At 44.8% G+C, this 18,814-nt stretch overlaps 4 protein-coding genes across 6 annotated transcripts in view; 2 read left to right on the forward strand and 2 right to left on the reverse strand.

Moving 5' to 3' along the window:
* LOC143002087 (transmembrane protease serine 3) overlaps positions 1 to 1,186 on the forward strand; it is a 2,260-nt gene extending 1,074 nt beyond the window's left edge. For 2 of the 3 annotated variants that reach the window (XM_076152033.1, XM_076152032.1), the window contains 3 exons: positions 1 to 111; positions 260 to 342; positions 480 to 1,186. The exon at positions 1 to 111 is cut by the window's left edge and continues 158 nt beyond it. In XM_076152033.1, coding sequence (XP_076008148.1) covers positions 1 to 111; positions 260 to 342; positions 480 to 485 — 200 coding nt within the window. In that variant the 3' untranslated portion in view covers positions 486 to 1,186. Of the gene's footprint in view, positions 140 to 259; positions 343 to 479 lie in introns of those variants that run through there. The other variant, XR_012963751.1, reaches the window with a different exon arrangement.
* Positions 1,187 to 1,359: 173 nt separating this feature from the next.
* aldoab (aldolase a, fructose-bisphosphate, b) lies at positions 1,360 to 4,558 on the reverse strand. Its single transcript, XM_076151439.1, has 7 exons — positions 4,405 to 4,558; positions 3,166 to 3,284; positions 2,776 to 3,042; positions 2,526 to 2,686; positions 2,164 to 2,422; positions 1,879 to 2,078; positions 1,360 to 1,760 (listed from the first exon to the last, which is right to left on the reverse strand). The coding sequence occupies exons 2-7, from the start codon at positions 3,275 to 3,277 to the stop codon at positions 1,668 to 1,670; spliced, it is 1,092 nt and encodes a 363-aa protein (XP_076007554.1). The 5' UTR covers positions 3,278 to 3,284; positions 4,405 to 4,558; the 3' UTR covers positions 1,360 to 1,667.
* Positions 4,559 to 6,246: 1,688 nt separating this feature from the next.
* LOC143002013 (integrin alpha-D-like) lies at positions 6,247 to 15,505 on the forward strand. The gene is made up of 30 exons (XM_076151926.1): positions 6,247 to 6,400; positions 7,557 to 7,659; positions 7,749 to 7,846; positions 8,167 to 8,237; positions 8,564 to 8,678; positions 8,777 to 8,907; positions 8,987 to 9,132; positions 9,235 to 9,385; positions 9,593 to 9,743; positions 9,937 to 10,010; positions 10,127 to 10,250; positions 10,321 to 10,451; positions 10,548 to 10,700; positions 10,791 to 11,003; positions 11,092 to 11,225; positions 11,521 to 11,657; positions 11,739 to 11,890; positions 12,003 to 12,128; positions 12,305 to 12,378; positions 12,796 to 12,937; positions 13,020 to 13,112; positions 13,299 to 13,378; positions 13,459 to 13,545; positions 13,777 to 13,846; positions 13,942 to 14,040; positions 14,135 to 14,215; positions 14,428 to 14,538; positions 14,612 to 14,725; positions 14,818 to 14,928; positions 15,081 to 15,505. Exons 1-30 carry the CDS (start codon positions 6,364 to 6,366, stop codon positions 15,180 to 15,182), a joined length of 3,411 nt encoding a protein of 1,136 aa, XP_076008041.1. The 5' UTR covers positions 6,247 to 6,363; the 3' UTR covers positions 15,183 to 15,505.
* Positions 15,506 to 15,510: 5 nt separating this feature from the next.
* On the reverse strand, positions 15,511 to 18,210 carry LOC143002014 (transmembrane protease serine 9-like). Its single transcript, XM_076151927.1, has 9 exons — positions 18,125 to 18,210; positions 17,741 to 18,009; positions 17,506 to 17,651; positions 17,115 to 17,415; positions 16,923 to 16,991; positions 16,557 to 16,728; positions 16,195 to 16,460; positions 15,987 to 16,084; positions 15,511 to 15,864 (listed from the first exon to the last, which is right to left on the reverse strand). Exons 2-9 carry the CDS (start codon positions 17,988 to 17,990, stop codon positions 15,586 to 15,588), a joined length of 1,581 nt encoding a protein of 526 aa, XP_076008042.1. The 5' UTR covers positions 17,991 to 18,009; positions 18,125 to 18,210; the 3' UTR covers positions 15,511 to 15,585.
* Between the last annotated feature and the right edge of the window lie 604 nt (positions 18,211 to 18,814).

Here is an 18,814-nt window from a genome sequence, read left to right on the forward strand (position 1 = left end):
CCATCGTCTTCAGCAACTGCATCAAGCCCATCTGCCTGGCGAGCAACTCCAGCCTCTTTTACAACGCCACCCTCTGCTGGACCACAGGCTGGGGGAAAACCACAGCCCTCAGTGAGGCCTTTGTCCTTCCTTCATCATCTCGTCCTAACTTGTGAATTGTGGCTGAATGTCTTCTTAACACAGGATGTCAGGATGTCAGGATGTCCCGTGATTTGCGTCATTTCACCATCAGGGTGACAGACTGAAATCTCTCCCACAGACGGGGAGGTAAGGCCCGACCTGCTGGAGCTCCGGACCCCCCTGGTTGGAGACAATGAGTGCAGGTGCCAATACAAAGATGAAGTTAATATCACGAGCAAGATGATATATGCAGGACAAGATAACAAAGACATCTGTCAGGTCAAAACAATAACCCATCAATATCATTTACTTTGCTTTCCATGCTCTTTTCTGTCTCTTCTTCTTTGCAAAATCTCTAGTTTTGATTTGGATTGTGCCGCTGCTGATTTCGCCGACGTCTTTGCCCGGCTGTCGCCATTTCAGTCATGAATCAGCTCTCATGTGCCAAATATCAGCTTTGCTCACTTTACATCCGCCAGCACTGATCCGGACAGCAGCTTTGTATGTCAGTGTGCGACTGCTGTTACCACGGCGTCTTTCTCTGTAGCCTATGTGCCCCTCTGTCTACTGTCCGCCATCACAGTTATGCTTCAGTAAATCCATTTGCAGTCGCATCTATCTATCTATCTATCTATCTATCTATCTATCTATCTATCTGTCTATCTATCTATCTATCTATCTATAATCCAGAGCTGCTGCAAGGTTGTTTAATCATGTTGTTTGGAAATGTTTTGCCTATAATAATGTAGAACTCTTGGGCCAGAAGTTGTATTTTCGACAAATTGTGCAAATCGTGCCGCGCATAATGTTCAATTATGACATCTAGAGTTTATGTCTGAAGATACAAATTGTTTTTTTAAGTTTCTTTTTAAGATTTGCCGTCATTCTCAGGAACTCAAACTTAGACAACAAGACAACAAAAGAAAGTTTGAGCACTCGTTGCACTTTTTACAATGTTTTTAGGAGGCGTATATCTTTGAATTGCACAATACTACTACTACTACTATAATACTACTGAAGTACTGTACTGTGAACTTTTGCTCAACACTGAAGCACTTAATAAAAGGATTTACTACTTGACTGGACTATGTTGGAAAGTTGTGCCTCGGTTGGGATATTACTGCCATCTAGTGGGGATAAGTGGTAAGACACATCCGCGCGCACAAGGAAACACTTTCGAGTGCTCACTTGATGTTTTGCTGGTGTAAATGAGTGAAGAAGGTCGCAAAGCAGCATTGACAAGATCATCTCTTTATTCCATGGAAACAGTATGAAGCACATATACTGCACGTGATGGCATCAGACCAAGGAATAAGGGTACAACTTGTGTAAAAACATTGTGTGTGAATCTTTGCCTGAAAAAAAGGTGCTCACAAATAAAAGGAGCAGGAATGGAGGCAGATCATTTTTTTCAGAATCTTCTCGCTGCATCTGCTACAACACTACAGAGGGTGTTTCCTCTTTCGCTCGAAGCGCCGATGCGAGGTTTGGTAGATGGTGATGGGATGTGGGAGGATGGAGGCGGAGGTACTGGTGAGTGTCCGTGTTTAATAAGCGTGGTTTTCCACAAACAGTGACTCTCCACCGGCAGTGCTGCTTCCGCTGCCCGCATACTTACCCTGGCAGGCCTGGTGGTTAGCCTGGAAGAGACGAGAGAACATGTCATTGAACGCACCGCACAATGAAGTCTTTGATAACAGGACGTTTCATAATAATCCTATCAGAATTCAGCCTTGTGTCTTCAATCAGCACACTTACCAGAGCTCTCTTGATGAACTCATCCTGGCATGCCTTTCCGTTCTCCTTCTTGCCGGCCCAGGCTTTGAGGGCAGAGGCCTGCAGGGCGCGGCCGTAGGAGAAGGTCAGAGCCCAGGGCCTGTGCAGAGGGACCTGGTTCATGGCGTTCAGGTTGATGGAGGCCTCCTCCTCACTCTGGCCACCAGAGAGGAAGGTGACACCTGCAAGAAGAGCAAACAACTTAGCCGTTCACTTCTCAGGGGGCATCTGAGAGAATTTTGACACTGGTCTCTCTATGAAGCTCACCGGGAACTGCGGGGGGCACGGTGCGGCGCAGGGCGGTGACAGTTGCCATGGCAATCTCTTGGTTGCTGTACTTGTGTGAGCAGGAGTGTCCGGCGGTGACCATGTTTGGCTTGAGCAGGGTGCCCTCCAGGTAGACATGGTGGTCGGACAGAGCCTTGTACATAGCAGCCAGGACCTTCTCGGTGACGTACTGGCAGCGCTTCAGGTCATGGTCGCCGTCGGGGAGGATCTCAGGCTCCACGATGGGGACGATGCCGTGCTGCGGAAGGGGCGGAGACAAAGAGGACGACGCTTAGCAACGCAGGAGGATTCTATTTGTTTTGCATCTCTCAACATTACGATTCCGTCTGTCCTTGTCTTACCATCTGGCAGATGCTGGCGTAGCGAGCCAGGACGTTGGCGTTCTCCACGATGGCCAGTCTGGAGGGAGTGGTGGGGGTGATCTTCAGCACGCAACGCCACTTGGCAAAGTCAGCGCCGTCCTTCTTGTACTGGGCGCAACGCTCGTACAGTCCATCCAGACCTGCGAGGGTGGGAGGGGACACGTTAGGTAAGTGAGACAGAGACAACCAATGACAAGGTGTCACCCATCTCCATCTGCTCCTCGCTCACCCTGGGTGGTGGTCTCTCCGTTGGTTCCAGCCAGAGGGACAACACCTTTGTCGACCTTGATGCCTACCACCATGTTCCTTTCCTTGAGGTACTGGGTGAAGGGTTTGCCATCATCGGTCTTCTGGTACATGGTCTCGTGGAAGAGGATGACGCCGCCGATGCAGGGGCTGACGCGCTCGTCAGCTGTGAAGAGGAGCTGACGGTACAGCCTCCTGTTCTCCTCAGTGTTCTCAGCATTGATGCTCTGGAAGCGCTTGGCAACGCTGCCTGTAGGCCGAGGACACAGACAGACAGACAGACAGACAGACAGACATTATGCATCTATCAGGCACTGTCAGTTGGATTTTCTTAACTGCAAATCTATTACATTTGCTCCAAACGTCTCCTCACCGGTGGACTCATCTGCGGCGAGGATTCCCTTGCCGGGGGCGACGATCCTATGAGCGATATCGCTGAGCTCCTTCTTCTGCTCAGTAGAGAGGAAAGGGTATGCGTGAGGCATCCTGACTCTGTTCAGGAGGAAGAAACAAAGACAAAGGGTTCAATAACGTGTTAACAACGAGCCAGATGTCAGAGTTAGGTTGTGGTTTTTCGAAATGAGCAACTACTGCTTGTCCCTTTATGTTTTGGAGTTCCCAGGAAGGAATAACAGAGCGGAAGAGGAAGTTGTGAAATGTGAGCTCGTTGTTGAACACACTTATTGTAAGTCGCTTTGGATAAAAGCGGCTGCTAAATGACCGTAATGTAATGTAATGTAATGTGCATTTTTAGTTGAACCTTTGGCGTCTCTGCTATGTGAACGCTCCATGCTGCTACAACTACAGCTGTGACACCAGAAGGCACCGCTGCTCCCCGGGCACAACATGGAGGAGCCCAGGAGGAGGAGGATCCGGTGTCTCCCCCCCCAATCCCCTAACCCCACCCTGAAAACCTGCCCACCCCTAAACAGCAATGACAAGCATGTGGCTAACCTTTCCTATTTTCTAGTCTCTTATCCCTGACCTTTACTGCCCCCCTTCAGCCCCCCCCCCCCCCTCCGGTCACTATCAGTGAGCTGGTCTAAATATACACTGCTGTGGCTCAACAAAGAATGTGTGATGTAACACACTTTGCTCGCAGACTTGCATCCTATACAGGAACTACGCACCAACACTTTGAGGCAACTGAACACAATGAGTCACTTGAGGCTTTACAGAAATAACTTCTTTGTCACATATAAGGTGATAAAGCAAATTGGGAGCATGAGTGATGTGATGGAGGAGTAAGTGAGTAATCCAGAAGGAAACTGTGTGTGCAAATGGAAATATCATGGAGCAAACAGTGCATCTGAAGCAATGTTGGCTGATAGAGACAGAGAGGTGAATGTCTGGTTTAGTGCAGCAGAGGCAATATGTGAGGCTTGACATTGCTTTGAGAAGAATAAAAGCTCCCGTGAGTGTTAAAGCGCCGACTAATGTACAAGTTCATTCAGTCACTTCCATTCATTACCAAGAGAGCAAGTCCAGGCTGCGCACACACACACACACACACACACAAACACGCTTAGATGTGCTGCTGATTCACAACAATATAGTCAACAAGTTGCACAAATAGCAGCAGTTTGGTATTAGTTGTAGTTTTCAGATTTACCTTTGAGTTAAGGAGGAGAGCTGAGAGAAGAGAGAGGGATGAGAAGATCTGGCCTTCGTCTGCAACGTCCCGTTCAGCCTGCTGGCTCTTGTATTTATCCTCCCATTGTGACCCCTCACATTTCAGCTGCCCGGCTATAAAAAGAACAGGACGCAACCAGAGATGACTCGTGACATTCAGAGCGTCTGGAGCTGGAGCAACCTAACGAAAGGGCAAAGAGCGATAGAGCGAGAGAGAGAGAGAGACGAGGAGAAGGAACCGTAGTGAGGGACAAAGAGAACCGAAGAAAGGAGGAGAGGATGAGTCGAGACAAAGGAAGATATGAAGGAAAGAAGATCAGAGGACATCAGCCATGAAGACTCGGCTTCACTTTGACCTTACTGTTCTATGCATCTCCCTAAAAGACGCACACCTTCCAAATACACACATGTAGCCTGTGCATTAAAGATTTAGACGTGTGTGTGTATGTGTTAGTGCATGTGTGTATGTTGCGGTATATTTAGATCAACTGTGCCAGGATGAAACAAATCTGAGAAGATCATCCGAGCACCCAGGGGTCATCTGTTCTCAATAAGAAGTAGTGTCCACACACACACACACACACACACACACACAAGCCCATACAGAACATGTGACAAGATTGACCAACCTGCCCCGAGAAATTTAATCCAGACACGTAACACAGTGTACTGAGAGAAGAGAGAGGGATGAGAACCTTGACCTTTCCCTGACCTATTATCGACTAGCTTTGCTCTACATGAAAGGGTCAACTGGCAGGTTTGGAAAAGGTTGCTCTCTCACACACACACACACACACACACACACACACACACACACACACACACACACACACACAGATACACACACACACATACACACACACACACACACACACACAAGCAGTATCACAAGTTTTCTCACTGGGAGAATTTGGCAGGAAGCTCAAGTCACACAGTTCAGTGTTGACTTGAGCTTCAAAGAGAAGCAAAGTTTTCACCTCCTTCATCACCATGGTAATGGTCACAGCTGGGGCCAAAGTGACACAGTTTGTCACAATTAGCTTGCAGAGGACAAGAGTTTCACTTCCAGTCTTGAGTGTGAACTGAGTGATGCCAAATGAACAGCGTTGGACACTTGACCGGACAAAAGTGAAAGAGAATAAAACACAATCACTTTAAAGGCGTTCATTTGTACTTTTCCTTATGTACAGAGGAGGACAGGTCCTATCTTATAAAAAAATAATGGATTATAATGCATCATAGAAAGTGATGAAGCTCTCTCTGATGTATTTTAAGTTAGGGAAGGTAGTGTTGTCATGCTGGTGAAGAGGAACTGAGCCAAAAAAAGGAGAAATTTAGATCTTTATTAAGCTCTCTGAAAATGTTGTCTGTCTGATTTGGACTTTCATGAGTGTGTCACATATGAAGCGCACAATACTGTGCACAAAGATAACACATTCACCTTCCTGTCCTTTGCGACATCTCCTTTGCTATATTTCACCGCCTGCCCATAAGTGCAGTGCAGCTGCAGCTCTCTGATAGGCTCATCAGTGTGATGTAGTAATAACACCCTGGATTGTGCAGATGTGTGCAGCCTGACACACAGAAGAAAAAGCAACATTAGAGCTCTTTCTATTCTATCATCCCCAAATTATTCGCCTTTTGTGAAGAGATACAAAACCATTTTAGAGGAAATGTGAACAGAAACATATTGCAGTGCCATAATGCAGTGTGTCCAGATGTAACAAAAAGTGAACATGTTTCTGTCTACACACATTAAAAACCCCGCCTACACAATTTGTTCCTCCCAATAAAGTGTCACGCAAGTCTTTGCTCTAAACAGTCACTTACTCATTTCTGCATTTCCATTTCAACATCTGCCGCCTTGACACACTCACAATCTGTTTCCTCCTGTCGCCTCCAAGTTTCACTTTGTGGGGTTTTTCACTGGAGCAAGACAATGGACCGGCTCACTTTCACCGCTGTGTGCTTGTCCGGTAAGACTAATTTAGTTCTCTCTCCGTCTTTATTTCTTTCTAACACTACAGTTTTGTTTCGGTGCAGATGTGAGATTCTGGAATAAAATTAAAATGTTGTTTGTTTTTTATACTATTATTGATTTAGCATACTATCTATCAGAGCTAACAATAGAGTTTCCTCCTTATGATGACATCGACACCTAGAATCAATGAGAATGATCATTCAGTCACAAAACACAAAAGTATCTTCCCTTTTCAAACAAAAGCCTCACCAAAAGGTCAAAATAAGAGCATTTCTGTATAGATTGTGTTTTTTTCAGCTGACAACAGGATTTAATATTAGGGTATCTGTAAATGTAGCTCCCTTATGGCATTATTACAGAGGAGATGTCAGAAACAAAAGAGGTGAAACTAAAATGTGGGTGATGTGGGTGCTTCTGCATTCTATTTTGGGCTTTGTGCTGCATTCAAGTCAAACTAGCACATTAGCAGCATGAAAAGAAAAAATTTAACAGTGGATCCACCGCCATCAATTCGACTGAGATGATAGATTTGCCATATATAGAATTTCTCAACTACATGTGCATCACACGCAACACCTGAGATCCCACCCACCCACCACACACCCACACACACACACGCACACACACACACACACACACACGCACGCTCCCCTGAGGTGGAAGTGACAAGAGTCATTGCGATTGAAAAAAATTACCGCTTGAGTTCTGCATGAGACCACAAATGTTACAGTAGTCTGATGAAATATCGCTGTGAACTTTGTTTGTTCTGATTAAAATCGTTCAAACCAACAAAAAAGACTGTTGTTGTCATAAAAACACCATCAGATAAAAAAAACCTAAAATCATTCATATGAGCCCGACCCCGAACCCGACCAAAGACAACAAATCAAGAACTTTGCACACAAAACTGTCTGGGGGAAAAAATATTCAAATGGCAAAAAAAAAGCTTGGTGTAAAAGGGCGTGGCCTATATGAAGGGACGTGGATATACCAGAGGAATCCAGGGGGAAATGTTTGATTCTATGACTTCAAAGTTACAACATTATAATTCCCGAAATACCAAAGTGGTCAATCCCCCAAATTTGTGGTTAACTCTCCTTCGAATTTTAACTAATTCCCACCTGCATTTCCAAATCCCTTCTTTTGCTCAGTTTTCAGAGCTGCGGTTGGGTTTAACATCGACCCTGGAGCCTGGAAGACCTTGAAGGACCCATCTGCAGGTTTCGGATACAAGGTGGTGCAGAGGAAATCCGAGTGAGTGCAAGGAGAGCGTGAATGCAACATACATCACTACATCACCTGTTCTGTTAGCAGCTCTGAACTGTTTTTTTTCCCGTCTTCAGTTTGCTTGTCAGTGCCCCCCTTCATCAATACGAACCAAATAGGAGAGGACAAATACACCTGTGCTCCACAACGTCTTGCAGATTTCTGCCACTTCAATGTAAGCAACTTTAAGGCCTTGGGAAACAGTCATGCTTGTACATTTATAACATTTTAGTTTAAAAAGTCCGTTGTGTTAGACTTAATTTTTTGTCAGAATGTTGAAAAATAATGATATTAAGATAGAAAGCTGCATCACTATGTAATATGATGTAATATGGGACGTGGACCAGGATGAGGAAGACACATTAGTTTACTGACTGTGCTGCTAAAAGTCCATTTAGTTGCATGCAGTCACAGTGGTTTACAGCGTTGAACAACAGTGTGAGTGAGTTGTTGGGTCGCCTTCACTTAACCAATCACAACCTCCTTCAAACACAGTACCAGATTTTGCAGTCAACATGTCGCTGGGTTTGACGATGACAAGTGACCCGACCTCCAAAATGACACTGGTGAGCTGTAAACACATTACATCATACACACAACAGCAAGGGAATGAAGGAATTTGTTGTATCTGTTGGTGCATTTAACCATTCCTTGTAATCCTTTAGGAAAATACAAACAGTTGCAGTCGTTACAGCACCACCATCTGGTCAACTGAGAGAAATGAGTGTCAATTGTAAAGCAAAGCAAAGAGACGTTTGTCTGGCTTGGCCCAGAAAACGTACATGTCAAGTTTTACAGCAACTGAGCTAAAACAATTCTATAGTACCCTGATCTTGTAAATGTATTTCGTAAATGTTTGTTGGATTCATATCTCTCCGTCTTTTCTCTCCAGGCGTGTGGTCCGACCATTCCAAAGGACTGCAGAAGCATCACTAAGTACAACGGCGCATGCTTGCAGATTGTCGGATCAAATAAAGTCGGCGGGCCCCTGCCTTCATCTCATGAGGGTAGGACAAGTTGATATACTTGTAAAGAATTTGAAATCGTGTTTGGAAAAGTGTTTGTGTGGACAAACTGTGAGCTATATGGGATTATTCTCTGACAGAATGCGCAACGCAGCACGCAGACATAGCATTTCTGATGGACGGCTCTGGCAGTGTATCTCCTGCAGATTTTAGGAGAACAAAGGCGTTTGTGAAAGGCCTGATCCGCTCCTTCCAGGGTAGAGGCACGCAGGTAGGATTGTGCGCACAGTTCTGATCATTTGACCGTCTGATATGTGTTCCTTTCATCTTTCCTTCTCTTGTTTCTGCAGTTCGCCATCATCCAGTTCTCTTCAAACGTCGTTGTTCATTATTACTTTGATAGCTTTCCCTTGTCTACTGGTTGGGAAAGGCAGATTGATTCTATACAGCAATTAGGATCATCAACCGCAACAGCTGAAGCCATAAACCACATTGTGTAAGTTGCTTTGTGGGACTTCCTGTCCTGGCAGGATGCAAGAAAGGATCTCTTTAATTTCATTCGGGAATTTGATCTTTTGTCCCAATTTCTTCTTTACAGCAATTATGTCTTCATACGAGCAAGAGGGTCCAGACCAGATGCGAAGAAGGTGTTGATAGTCATCACTGATGGAGAATCGAATGACCACAGAAAGTTGCCGAAAGCAGCTGCTGCAGCGGAGGCAAAGAAAATAGTTCGATTTGCAGTTGGGGTAAGAGATTAAATTCACCAGACCAACAAAAATGAATCATGTGATGGGTGGCACGATGCAAATGAGTTCTGAGAGACGCCATTGATAAGTTCTGAGCCCACTGCCAACATTTTCCAAAGGCTAAAATATTGCTGTGGAAGTCATATAAAACTAAACTGCATTCATCTGAGGTCTTCAAACACAATCATGACGTGACCTCATCCACAGGTTGGAAACGCATTTCTTATGAGTACAGCAAAATTGGAGCTGGACACCATCGCATCTTCCCCCCCAACCGAGCACGTGTTCAAAGTGGATAACTATGCAGCGCTGGATATCATCAAGCAGAGTTTGCAGGACAGAATCTTCGCTATCGAAGGTAAAACACTCTTACTGGATTACTGTACATTTAAGAAGTTCCAGCCATGATACAGCGATGAAGAGGAAACTAGAGAACACAGAGAATGTACTTGTTTGTTGTTTTGGTCATCAGCAGAAGCACAGGTTGTTAAAACAGTTTATCAGGTTGTACCGACAAACTGCATCCGTCTGCATCCTCGGCACGTTTACAGGATCTCAATCCAGTGGTGAATCTCTAAGAATGGAAATGGCTCAAGAGGGATTCAGTGCAGCGTTGGTGACTGGAGTGAGTGAAACTTGAGAAAAATCATATTTAGAAACATGTTTTTTGTCCAACACATTTGCTCACTTCTACCGTTATTAAACTGAACAAGCTGATTGATTAGATATCTGTGTGATTAGGGGACCATTGAGATGGGAACTGTTGGCGCCTTCGAGTGGAGAGGTGGCTACCAGAGCTATACAACCGCAGGGGTCCTAATCAAGTCAGAAGAGCTGTCCTTTATGCAGCCTGACAGTTATCTAGGTCAGATTATTGAGAAACATAACCTATAAGTGGATCTGATCATGGGCTTGACACGACTCCATCATTTCAGGTTATTCCATGACAGTTGCCAAAACGATGCACGGCACTATGGCGATCACTGGTGCTCCAAGATATGAACACAGAGGGATCGCCATGACATTCCTGGGTGGTCCCCGAAATATTGACCCTAGTCCTTGGCAGGTTTGTAACATGCGAAAATCAAAAAATGTTCTGAAATGAAGGTATAGTATAGTAGTAAAGTAATTGTTTTGTGTGGATGGTTTATTTCTCACACAGCATCAGATTGGGGCGTATTTTGGAGCAGAGGTTTGTGCCATAGACGTGAATAACGACCTTAAGCACTACACGGACCAAATCCTCATATCTGCGCCCATGTACATGGATGATAACAGGGAGGGACGGGTTTATGTGTGCAGCATAACCGGTTGGGTAAGTGTTTGATTCAAAGTCCAGTTCATGTTTTTGCTTCTAGGAACGACAAACACTGAATCTCCTGCTTGTGTGTTCTCTTTTCATCAGTCAGTGGATTGTCGCTTTGACTTTCCATTGATCCTGGCAGGGGACGCGGTTGGCGAAGCAAGGTTCGGGTCTACTCTCGCTGCCGTGCCCGACCTGAACAAAGACGGACTCAATGATTTGATCGTTGGAGCTCCTTTAGAGAACGACAGACAAGGAAGTATCTATATATTCAACGGCAATGGACAAGGAAGTATCAACCCTAAGTACTCGCAGGTACGTCTGGACTCAAAGACACCAAAATCCATGCAAAGCAGAGATTCTCAGTTTGATCACGTAACTAAAGGCGATCTCGTTCTCACAGAGGATTACCGGAGCTGAGGTCAAGTCAGGGCTGAGGTTCTTCGGCCTGTCGGTCAGCGGATCCTCTTTCGACCACAGTGGGGACGGTCTTCCCGACCTGGCTGTGGGTTCAAAGGGTGCAGTTGTCTTACTCAGGTAACTTTAAATGTGATGTTGCCTTACATTATCTGTGGTGGGTGTGAGATTCAAAAGTGTGATTGCTTCATAATAGTCGTCACTAATGAGTTAAGTTCCACTGATGCGACCAAAAGAGGAAGCGCCGACTTTCCGCAACGACATGATTATGACATGAGTGTTTACCGGTGAGACAGCAGAAGTATTCTCCCGTCACTAATTTAGGACAAACATAGGAACAGAGTCAGATTTAAAGATCCAACATTCGCCATTGTGTTGTCTAATCACAAATCCAACCATTTCATCCTTCTCCAAGGTCAAAGCCCATCGTAATGGTCACGGCCCAAGTGTCCTTCAACCCGAGCCTGATTCCAACTCCAAACTGCACAATGCCATTGCCGAACAGAGCTAAAATCTGCTTCACCATGACGCCGCTGTCCAACGTGCAGACAGGTTCCTCACATTCCTCTACATAGTTCATGTTTCTTTACAGATGCACAGGTAAGCATGACAATGAACACTGATGTGTTTCAGCTCAAGGAAGGATCGATTACACCTTCACGCTGGATGCCACCCGAAAGCCCCCAAGCAACCGAGCTTACATCACAAACAACAAAAGAGAGGAGAGCCAATCTTTCACTCTTGACTTTGGACAGAGGTGCCACAGCGTCGACTTCTTCATTGAGGTACGTTGGTTTGAACCCTGGAGCGTTACGAGGCCATTGTCTGGCTGTGAATAATCAGAATGTCCTCACCATACTGGGTTGATAAACTTCCTGTTGCGCTCTGGTGTTGCAGTCTTGCCCGGAAGATGTCCTCAAACAACTCTCCAATGAGCTCAAATTCAGTTTTGAGGGTGTGCTGTCTTCAGATAATCTCCGTCCATGTCTCTCCCAACTGTCTCAGACACAAACCTATCACCCCGTACGTTCTCTCTCTGTATATTTGTCTTTTCTCATACAATTTCTATATAAACTCTGACACAAATCACCTTTTAGAATACGATGTTGGTGGTGTTTCAAGACTAGATTCTGTTTGTTTAGGGAGTTTAAAGAGCCTTCAATGCTGCACGAGTTGAATTCTTCATTCCCTCTTGACAGTTAGGATTTCAGATCAACTGTGGCACTGACGAAACCTGTGTTGATGACCTCAGAGTGGATTTGAACTTCACCAAGTGAGTCAGAATATGAAACTTGATGAGGAAGAATAACGCAATAATGAATAATGACAAACAAATCCATTTTAGTTGTGGCTGTATGAAATAATAATAATATCATCATCATTAGATTATTAGTAGCATTAGTATTATTATTGCCATTACATTACTATTAGTAACATTATACTGACTATTGATACACCTTGTGTGTGGCAGGGATTGGCCTCAAGGGGGCAGTGTAACTTAAGATCCAGCTTCTTGAAAGGCCCTGACATCAATACTTCCCCCATCAAGCTAACTCTTAACTTAACTTAACTCTAAAACATTCAACCACCTGTTGGACACAGTCAATAAATAAATAAACAAAACTAAATAATGGTTGAAGCCTAATGGTACTTGTTGAGAGAATTTGTGATTTAGATTTTTTTCTGTCAGATCTACAGAGGTTAGAGTCGGCATTGATGAGCTGCTGGAGGTCACCGTGTCGGTGGAAAACAGAGAGGAAAACTCCTATTACAGCAGAGTCATCCTCACATATCCAGCAGGGATTTCCTTCAGGAAGTTCACTGCTCTGCACGTAAGGGACTAACTCGCACATGACACACACACACTGCCTCTACATAATAATGTGGACCTTTGCTTCTTCTTCGTTTTTCAAGGGAAGAATTGAGTGCAACTCTTTCGACAGTGAAGACGTGCGGGGGACGACTGACTGCAGCGTTGACAAGCCCATTTTCAGGAGCAAGAGCAAGGTTAGTGCCCAAACGTGTCAGTCATCTTAGGCGTGAGGTTTCATATAAAGCAAGGTAAACAATCGCCAGGGGCCCCCAGACAAGAGGATTCAATCTCCAATCCAGTTGTCATAGCATCGATCCAATACTATCCTTCTATGCCGACTTAACTAAACACATTGTTGTCTCTCCTCTATGTTATTCCAGGGGCTCTTTGTTGTTTCCTATGGGATCAATACAAAAAGCAATCTGGGTAGGAGGATATCTATCACTGCAAACGCCACCAGGTACACTATAGTTTGAATCATCCGTGTGCACCTGCATCTGAAGTGCAGGCTCACCACGTCTGCACCTGCTTCTCTTACAGCGGTAACGGGGCCCATTCCAGCACCAGCAAACTGTACCAAAGGAGAGAGATCGACGTCAAGTACAGTATTTTCACTTCCATTGAGAGGTTTGTTCTCAATGTTCTCTATTCATTTTCCTGAATAGAAATCATTTAGAAAAATAAACAACATGAAGCTTCTTCTGCTTTCGCTTTCTGTAACAAACATTGTGTGTTTGTGTGTTTGTGTTTGTGTTTGTGTTTGTGTGTGTGTGTGTGTGTGTGTGTGTGTGTGTGTGTGTGTGTGTGTGTGTGTGTGTGTGTGTGTGTGTGTGTGTGTGTGTGTGTGTGTGTGAGCAGTACACTCAGCTACAGCAATTTCTCGTACGGAATGAGCGATTTGCAGAAGCCAGTTAAACATACAGTGACGGTAAAATATCTTCAATAATGATTAATTTAACTATTTCTTTTAAAATTAATGGTGTTAATTGCTCACTAAGGCCTGTCCCCTGTGTTCATTTTTAGGTTTCCAATGTGTTGAGAGCTTTGAATATCACTGTTGTCATCAAGGTGCCAATGCAGCTCGGGGACAAATACATCTGGGTGGATCCAAGCAGTTTTCAGGTAAAAGCTGCAGGATCTGGAAGTTCAGCAAGTCAAATCAGCCAAACAGACAAATCACATGATTTTAAGATGATATTAATCAGCTTTCTCTCAGATTTCAGGATGCCAAAGACACAATGACGAGAAACCACCAATCTCAGATTTTGTGGCCTTGATACAGAAAATGAAGATTGTGGTGAGTCCTTAATGACCTTTGATACTTTTCATTAAATTTTGGTCTGGACTTGGGACAATCAGCAATTCTATCCTATGCTAAGACTGCAAGGATACACCGTTGATACCAAATCGGGCGGTGATTGACAGAAACCTGCAGCAAATGTATTTTCTTTCACTTCCTGCATGTAACTGTGGAAAACTCTCTGATCCCTTTCCTTGATCTTACCACAGGACTGCTCTGTGGCCAGCTGTGCAGTGTTCAGGTGCATCAGGTTCATGGCTAAAAACCAGCAGACAGAATACCTCATCTCTGCCAACCTCAGTTCAGGATGGATCGAGCAGGTAAGTCATCCACATAGCATGGATTTTACGAATTTGCAACACAACGGCACAAATCAGATTTTCTGTTAAACAGATCGGACTGGCGTCTGCCAAATTCCTCCTGACCAGCACTGCCTCTCTGGATTACAACAGAGACCAGTACATCTTCTTTTCTTCAGGCTCTAACTACATACCGCCTATTCGAAGGGTAATCACACATTTGAACACACCAAGTATAGCTCTAAAAGACAATAAAAAATGTGCTTCAAAACATTTAAATCTGTCCCTTCTGCCCCTCAGATCGAGGCAGAGGTCGAAGTGTATGCTGAAAAAGACTTCACCCGTGAGATCGTAGGAGCATCAGTAGGGGGTTTAGTTCTACTGGCTCTCATCACTGCCGGCCTGTATAAGGTGACACACGCCATACACATGTTAATTTAATGTTTGATATCACGTCCGAAAACAGATTGATGTTCAACAGATTGATCTTCAATCCTAAATAAGGCCAGGTGAATACATTATATTTCAATGATGTCACTCGCAGTGTGTTTTCTTCCTCTCAGGCTGGATTTTTCAAGAGTCGGTACAAGAATATGATCAAAAACGAAGACGAAACACCAGATGGATTGGGGGAAGGAGGTGAAGCACCAGAACAACAAACATAAACACTTCACACTTCCTCACACTTTCACAGCACAGTCATTCATCCACATGGAGCCATATCCCATATTGTATGGTTGGCACTGTATTGTTCCATACATTGGAATGTTATCACGTTTAATAGCGAGACTCCTGTTCTCTGGTTGTTTGCATGAACTTTCACATAACTCTGTTGTATAAAAAGAAAGAGTGGAGAGGACAAAGAAATAAAGAATGCATTTTATTATGAATGCTCCCCTGCAGAGTTACACCACACTGAACAGCATTCCTTCATGTTACAGTGCAATATAATTTGTCTTGTAAATAAAAATAAACCATTCCACTTTGATTTTGGTGCTTATTTAGTCCGAAGTTCACATTACATTCAAATCACATTGTTAGAATTGGAACGTGGGTTTGGTAACAGTCTTAATAGACGAAAAGGAGGAAGATAGAAATAATGGGGAGGACAAAAGAGAGCAGTGAGGAGAGGGGGTAGCCTGCTGCGGCCCCTGTGACGGTGGTGGCGTTTGCAGGAGCTGGCATGTCGCCCACAGTCTCTTTTAAGAAAGTGCCAAATCTTGATGTCTTTGCAAAGACCTGCACATCTGCACGGACAGATTTACCTTTGTCAGAGTTCACAGTTACAACAGCAACCTGGAACCAGGATGAGTCTGACTTGCAAAGCAGAGGTCCGCCCTGATCCCCCTGAGAGCAGAAAAACAGAGGAAAAAAGACGTTCATGATCATTTATGTCTTTGAGATGCAATCTATAAACTAGGATCTCTAATCTGATGGCCTGATGTTGGGTATGGGAGAATTCTGTTTACCTGCTGAATGTCCATGGCAAATGTGCAGATGTTCTCCGAATCAGAAACACTTCCACAGCTTGTCACTTCGGTTTCAATGTCCCGCAAATCCAAGCCAGCTTAAAAAAAGAAAGAAGAAATTGATTTCCTCACATGAATCGAAGCCGATTGTGTGATTGACTCAGACGTGGTGACTTCATCAAACCACACTTGGTGGGCATGAACTTACATCTGGAAACGTTCCTCTTCCCCCAGCCGGCCACCCAGCATCGACTTCCGCTGGGGAAGGATCTCGCATTGCTCAGGTCCACACACAGAGGTTGGATGTAATAGGTGAAGCCGACCGGTTTGGCGAGTCGCAGCAGTGCAATATTGGAACCTGGCATATTGGTAATCTTAATGTTCACGATGCTCAGAGATGCCTCAAACTCCTCTACGCCGCTAAGCTGGCGTTGACCCAAAAACACGTTCCACTGGGTGGCATTTGGATTTGGGCTGAAGGGAGGATAAAGAACGTCTTAACACGTTACCGTTCCATTGCTTAATGTCATGAATGAATAACAATGAAAACCGATGTTGGTTCAAACTTACGTGGAGAAGCACTGGGCAGCAGTGAGGACAAAGTTCTCAGAGATGAGGGTTCCTCCACAAACGTAGACTCCATCCTTGTGGAGACTTACCATCCAGGGCCATGTGCCCCCAGCCACAACCCCACTGTCACCCAACACGCGAGTGTTCAATGGCGCCTTGCCACACACTGCCCCTGAAAGAGAAAATGAATTATGAAATGGAGAAAATAAAGAAAAACAACAGATATAAAGGTGCATCTCAATAAATCAGAATCTGACGCATGATTACGTCGCCTACTGAACCACTTAGAGACAATGTAAAGAAACAATTTAAATGTCAATATTTGAAAAACCTTTCTAACAATTTAAATTAAAAAAAAAAACTCACTTGTAGGACTGGTTAAAGCCTCTGTAGTAGAAGTTGTTGTTGAGGATGTGGTTGTTGGTCTATTAGTAACTGGAATTGACAGGACAGTAATATAATATTGCAAATTAAAAATCCATTCGAAATTTTAAAATGTAACATTGACAACGTCTATTTTGGGGGATATTTTACCAGCAAAATGAGTAAAACACTCACCTGTACTACTGGTTAACACATCTAGAGTTGTTGTTGTTGTAGTTGTTGTGGTTGTGGTTGTTGTAGGACCTGGCAGGCCAGGACAGGTGTAGCTGTTGTCACCATCAAGCCCACTGGAGGTGAACTGGACAAAGCCTGGCTTATCAGTCTTGATGTGGGAGTTGATCCAGGACTGGTAACGGGACACTCTGGAGTAGACGCCAGGCAGGTTGGGCCGAGCACAGCCAAAACCAAAACTAACAATTCCAGACTGGACCCAGATGGAGTCCTGCTGGCTCACCATTGGACCTCCAGAGTCACCCTGAGGAGACCAGGAGAGAAGGTCTGGGAACTCCAGGAAACAGCAAAACACATTTGCACATCAAGTGACCAATGAAATGAAGAAGCTCACCTGACATGAGTCTTTGCCTCCTGCCAGAACTCCTGCACAGATCATGTTGTCTGTGATGGTGCCGACTCCATTGAGACAGTTACACTGTCTGTTTCCCAGAACTGGCACCTCCACTTCCTGCAGAGTCTCAGGGAAGGCTAATGGGACTGAGGGAAGAAGAGAGAACAATAAGTAGACACACTCTCTTATGTCATAAGGGGGAATAATACTCAGAAGTAAACTTAACCAGACTGACCTCCCTCTTGTACTGCACCAAAGCCAGTGACCCAGCTATCAGTGCCGTTGTTGAACACACTGTCACTGGCTGCCAGACACACAGGTCTGATGTAGTCTGTGAAGGTGACTGGTGAGCGGAGTCTGAGCAGAGCAATGTCGTTGTTACTGGTAAAGCTGTCATAGTTGGGATGCAAAATGATTTGAGCCACACTTCTGGACGCTTCATTTGGGTTTTTGCCTTCTAGGTTCTGACGGCCGACAGAAACCATCCAACCAGACGTACTTGGACTAAAGATGAGACAAGAGAGTAGTATTAATGTATTTCATCATTCTGACATATGACTGCCTTTTGATTTGTGTTTATTCTTTAAACTGAAGCCTTTGCTCTGTTGTCATCAGTCACCTGGAGAAGCAGTGAGCAGCAGATATCACCCACTCCTTGTTGATGAGGGAACCACCACAAACATGGCCACCAAACCTCTGCAGACTGGCCTGCCAGGGCCAACTTCCTGCTGGAGCATCCTCACCTCCAACTATCCTGTTGTTCAGGGGAGTGACGCCACACACTGCAAACAATAATGCAGCAATGATCTGGTAAGTGCATCATGAAGTGACTGTGCTGATCCACACACAATGATATTGGAGAATACTCTATTGGCAGCAGTGAGTTCATGTACAAGAAGTACATCAACTACTTAGGCTTAAACACAATGCTTTCACTCCCCAGTTGACACTGTGGAGTCTTTTAGTTTCCTGGGATCCATTATATCTCAGGACCTCAAGTGGGAGCTCAACATCAGCTCCCTCACCAAAAAACCCCAGCAAAGGATGTTCTTCCCCTACGGCAGCTGAAGAAGTTCAGCCTGCCAAAGACAATGATGATACACTTCTACTCTGCCATCATTGAGTCCATCCTCACGCTCTACATCATAGTCTGGTTCGCTGCAGCGACTGCCAAGGACAAGGGCAGGCTGCAGCGTATCATCAGCTGTGCGGAGAAGGTGATCGGCTGCAACCTGCCGTCCCTCCAGGACATGTACGCCTCCCGGACCCTGAAGCGGGAAGGCAAGATTCTGGCCGACCCCTCCCACCC

The sequence above is a fragment of the Genypterus blacodes genome, unplaced genomic scaffold (assembly GCF_046128005.1).
Source record: "Genypterus blacodes isolate CSIRO-AG114 ecotype Tasmania unplaced genomic scaffold, CSIRO-AGI_Gbla_v1 ptg000055l_1, whole genome shotgun sequence".
Classification (NCBI taxonomy): domain Eukaryota; kingdom Metazoa; phylum Chordata; class Actinopteri; order Ophidiiformes; family Ophidiidae; genus Genypterus; species Genypterus blacodes.

Coding starts and splice junctions, on each gene's coding strand:
- LOC143002013 (XM_076151926.1), top strand. CDS start 6,364: ATGGACCGGCTCACTTTCACCGCTGTGTGCTTGTCCG. Junction 8,238..8,563: donor CGACCTCCAAAATGACACTG/GTGAGCTGTAAA, acceptor TTTTCTCTCCAG/GCGTGTGGTCCGACCATTCC. Junction 14,041..14,134: donor TGGATCCAAGCAGTTTTCAG/GTAAAAGCTGCA, acceptor GCTTTCTCTCAG/ATTTCAGGATGCCAAAGACA.
- aldoab (XM_076151439.1), bottom strand. CDS start 3,277: ATGCCTCACGCATACCCTTTCCTCTCTACTGAGCAGAAGAAGGAGCTC. Junction 2,687..2,775: donor CGGAGAGACCACCACCCAGG/GTGAGCGAGGAG, acceptor CCACCCTCGCAG/GTCTGGATGGACTGTACGAG. Junction 2,423..2,525: donor ACGCCAGCATCTGCCAGATG/GTAAGACAAGGA, acceptor CCCCTTCCGCAG/CACGGCATCGTCCCCATCGT.
- LOC143002014 (XM_076151927.1), bottom strand. CDS start 17,990: ATGGTTTCTGTCGGCCGTCAGAACCTAGAAGGCAAAAACCCAAATGAA. Junction 16,992..17,114: donor TGTGTTAACCAGTAGTACAG/GTGAGTGTTTTA, acceptor TGTCAATTCCAG/TTACTAATAGACCAACAACC. Junction 16,461..16,556: donor GCTGCCCAGTGCTTCTCCAC/GTAAGTTTGAAC, acceptor TCCTCCCTTCAG/CCCAAATCCAAATGCCACCC.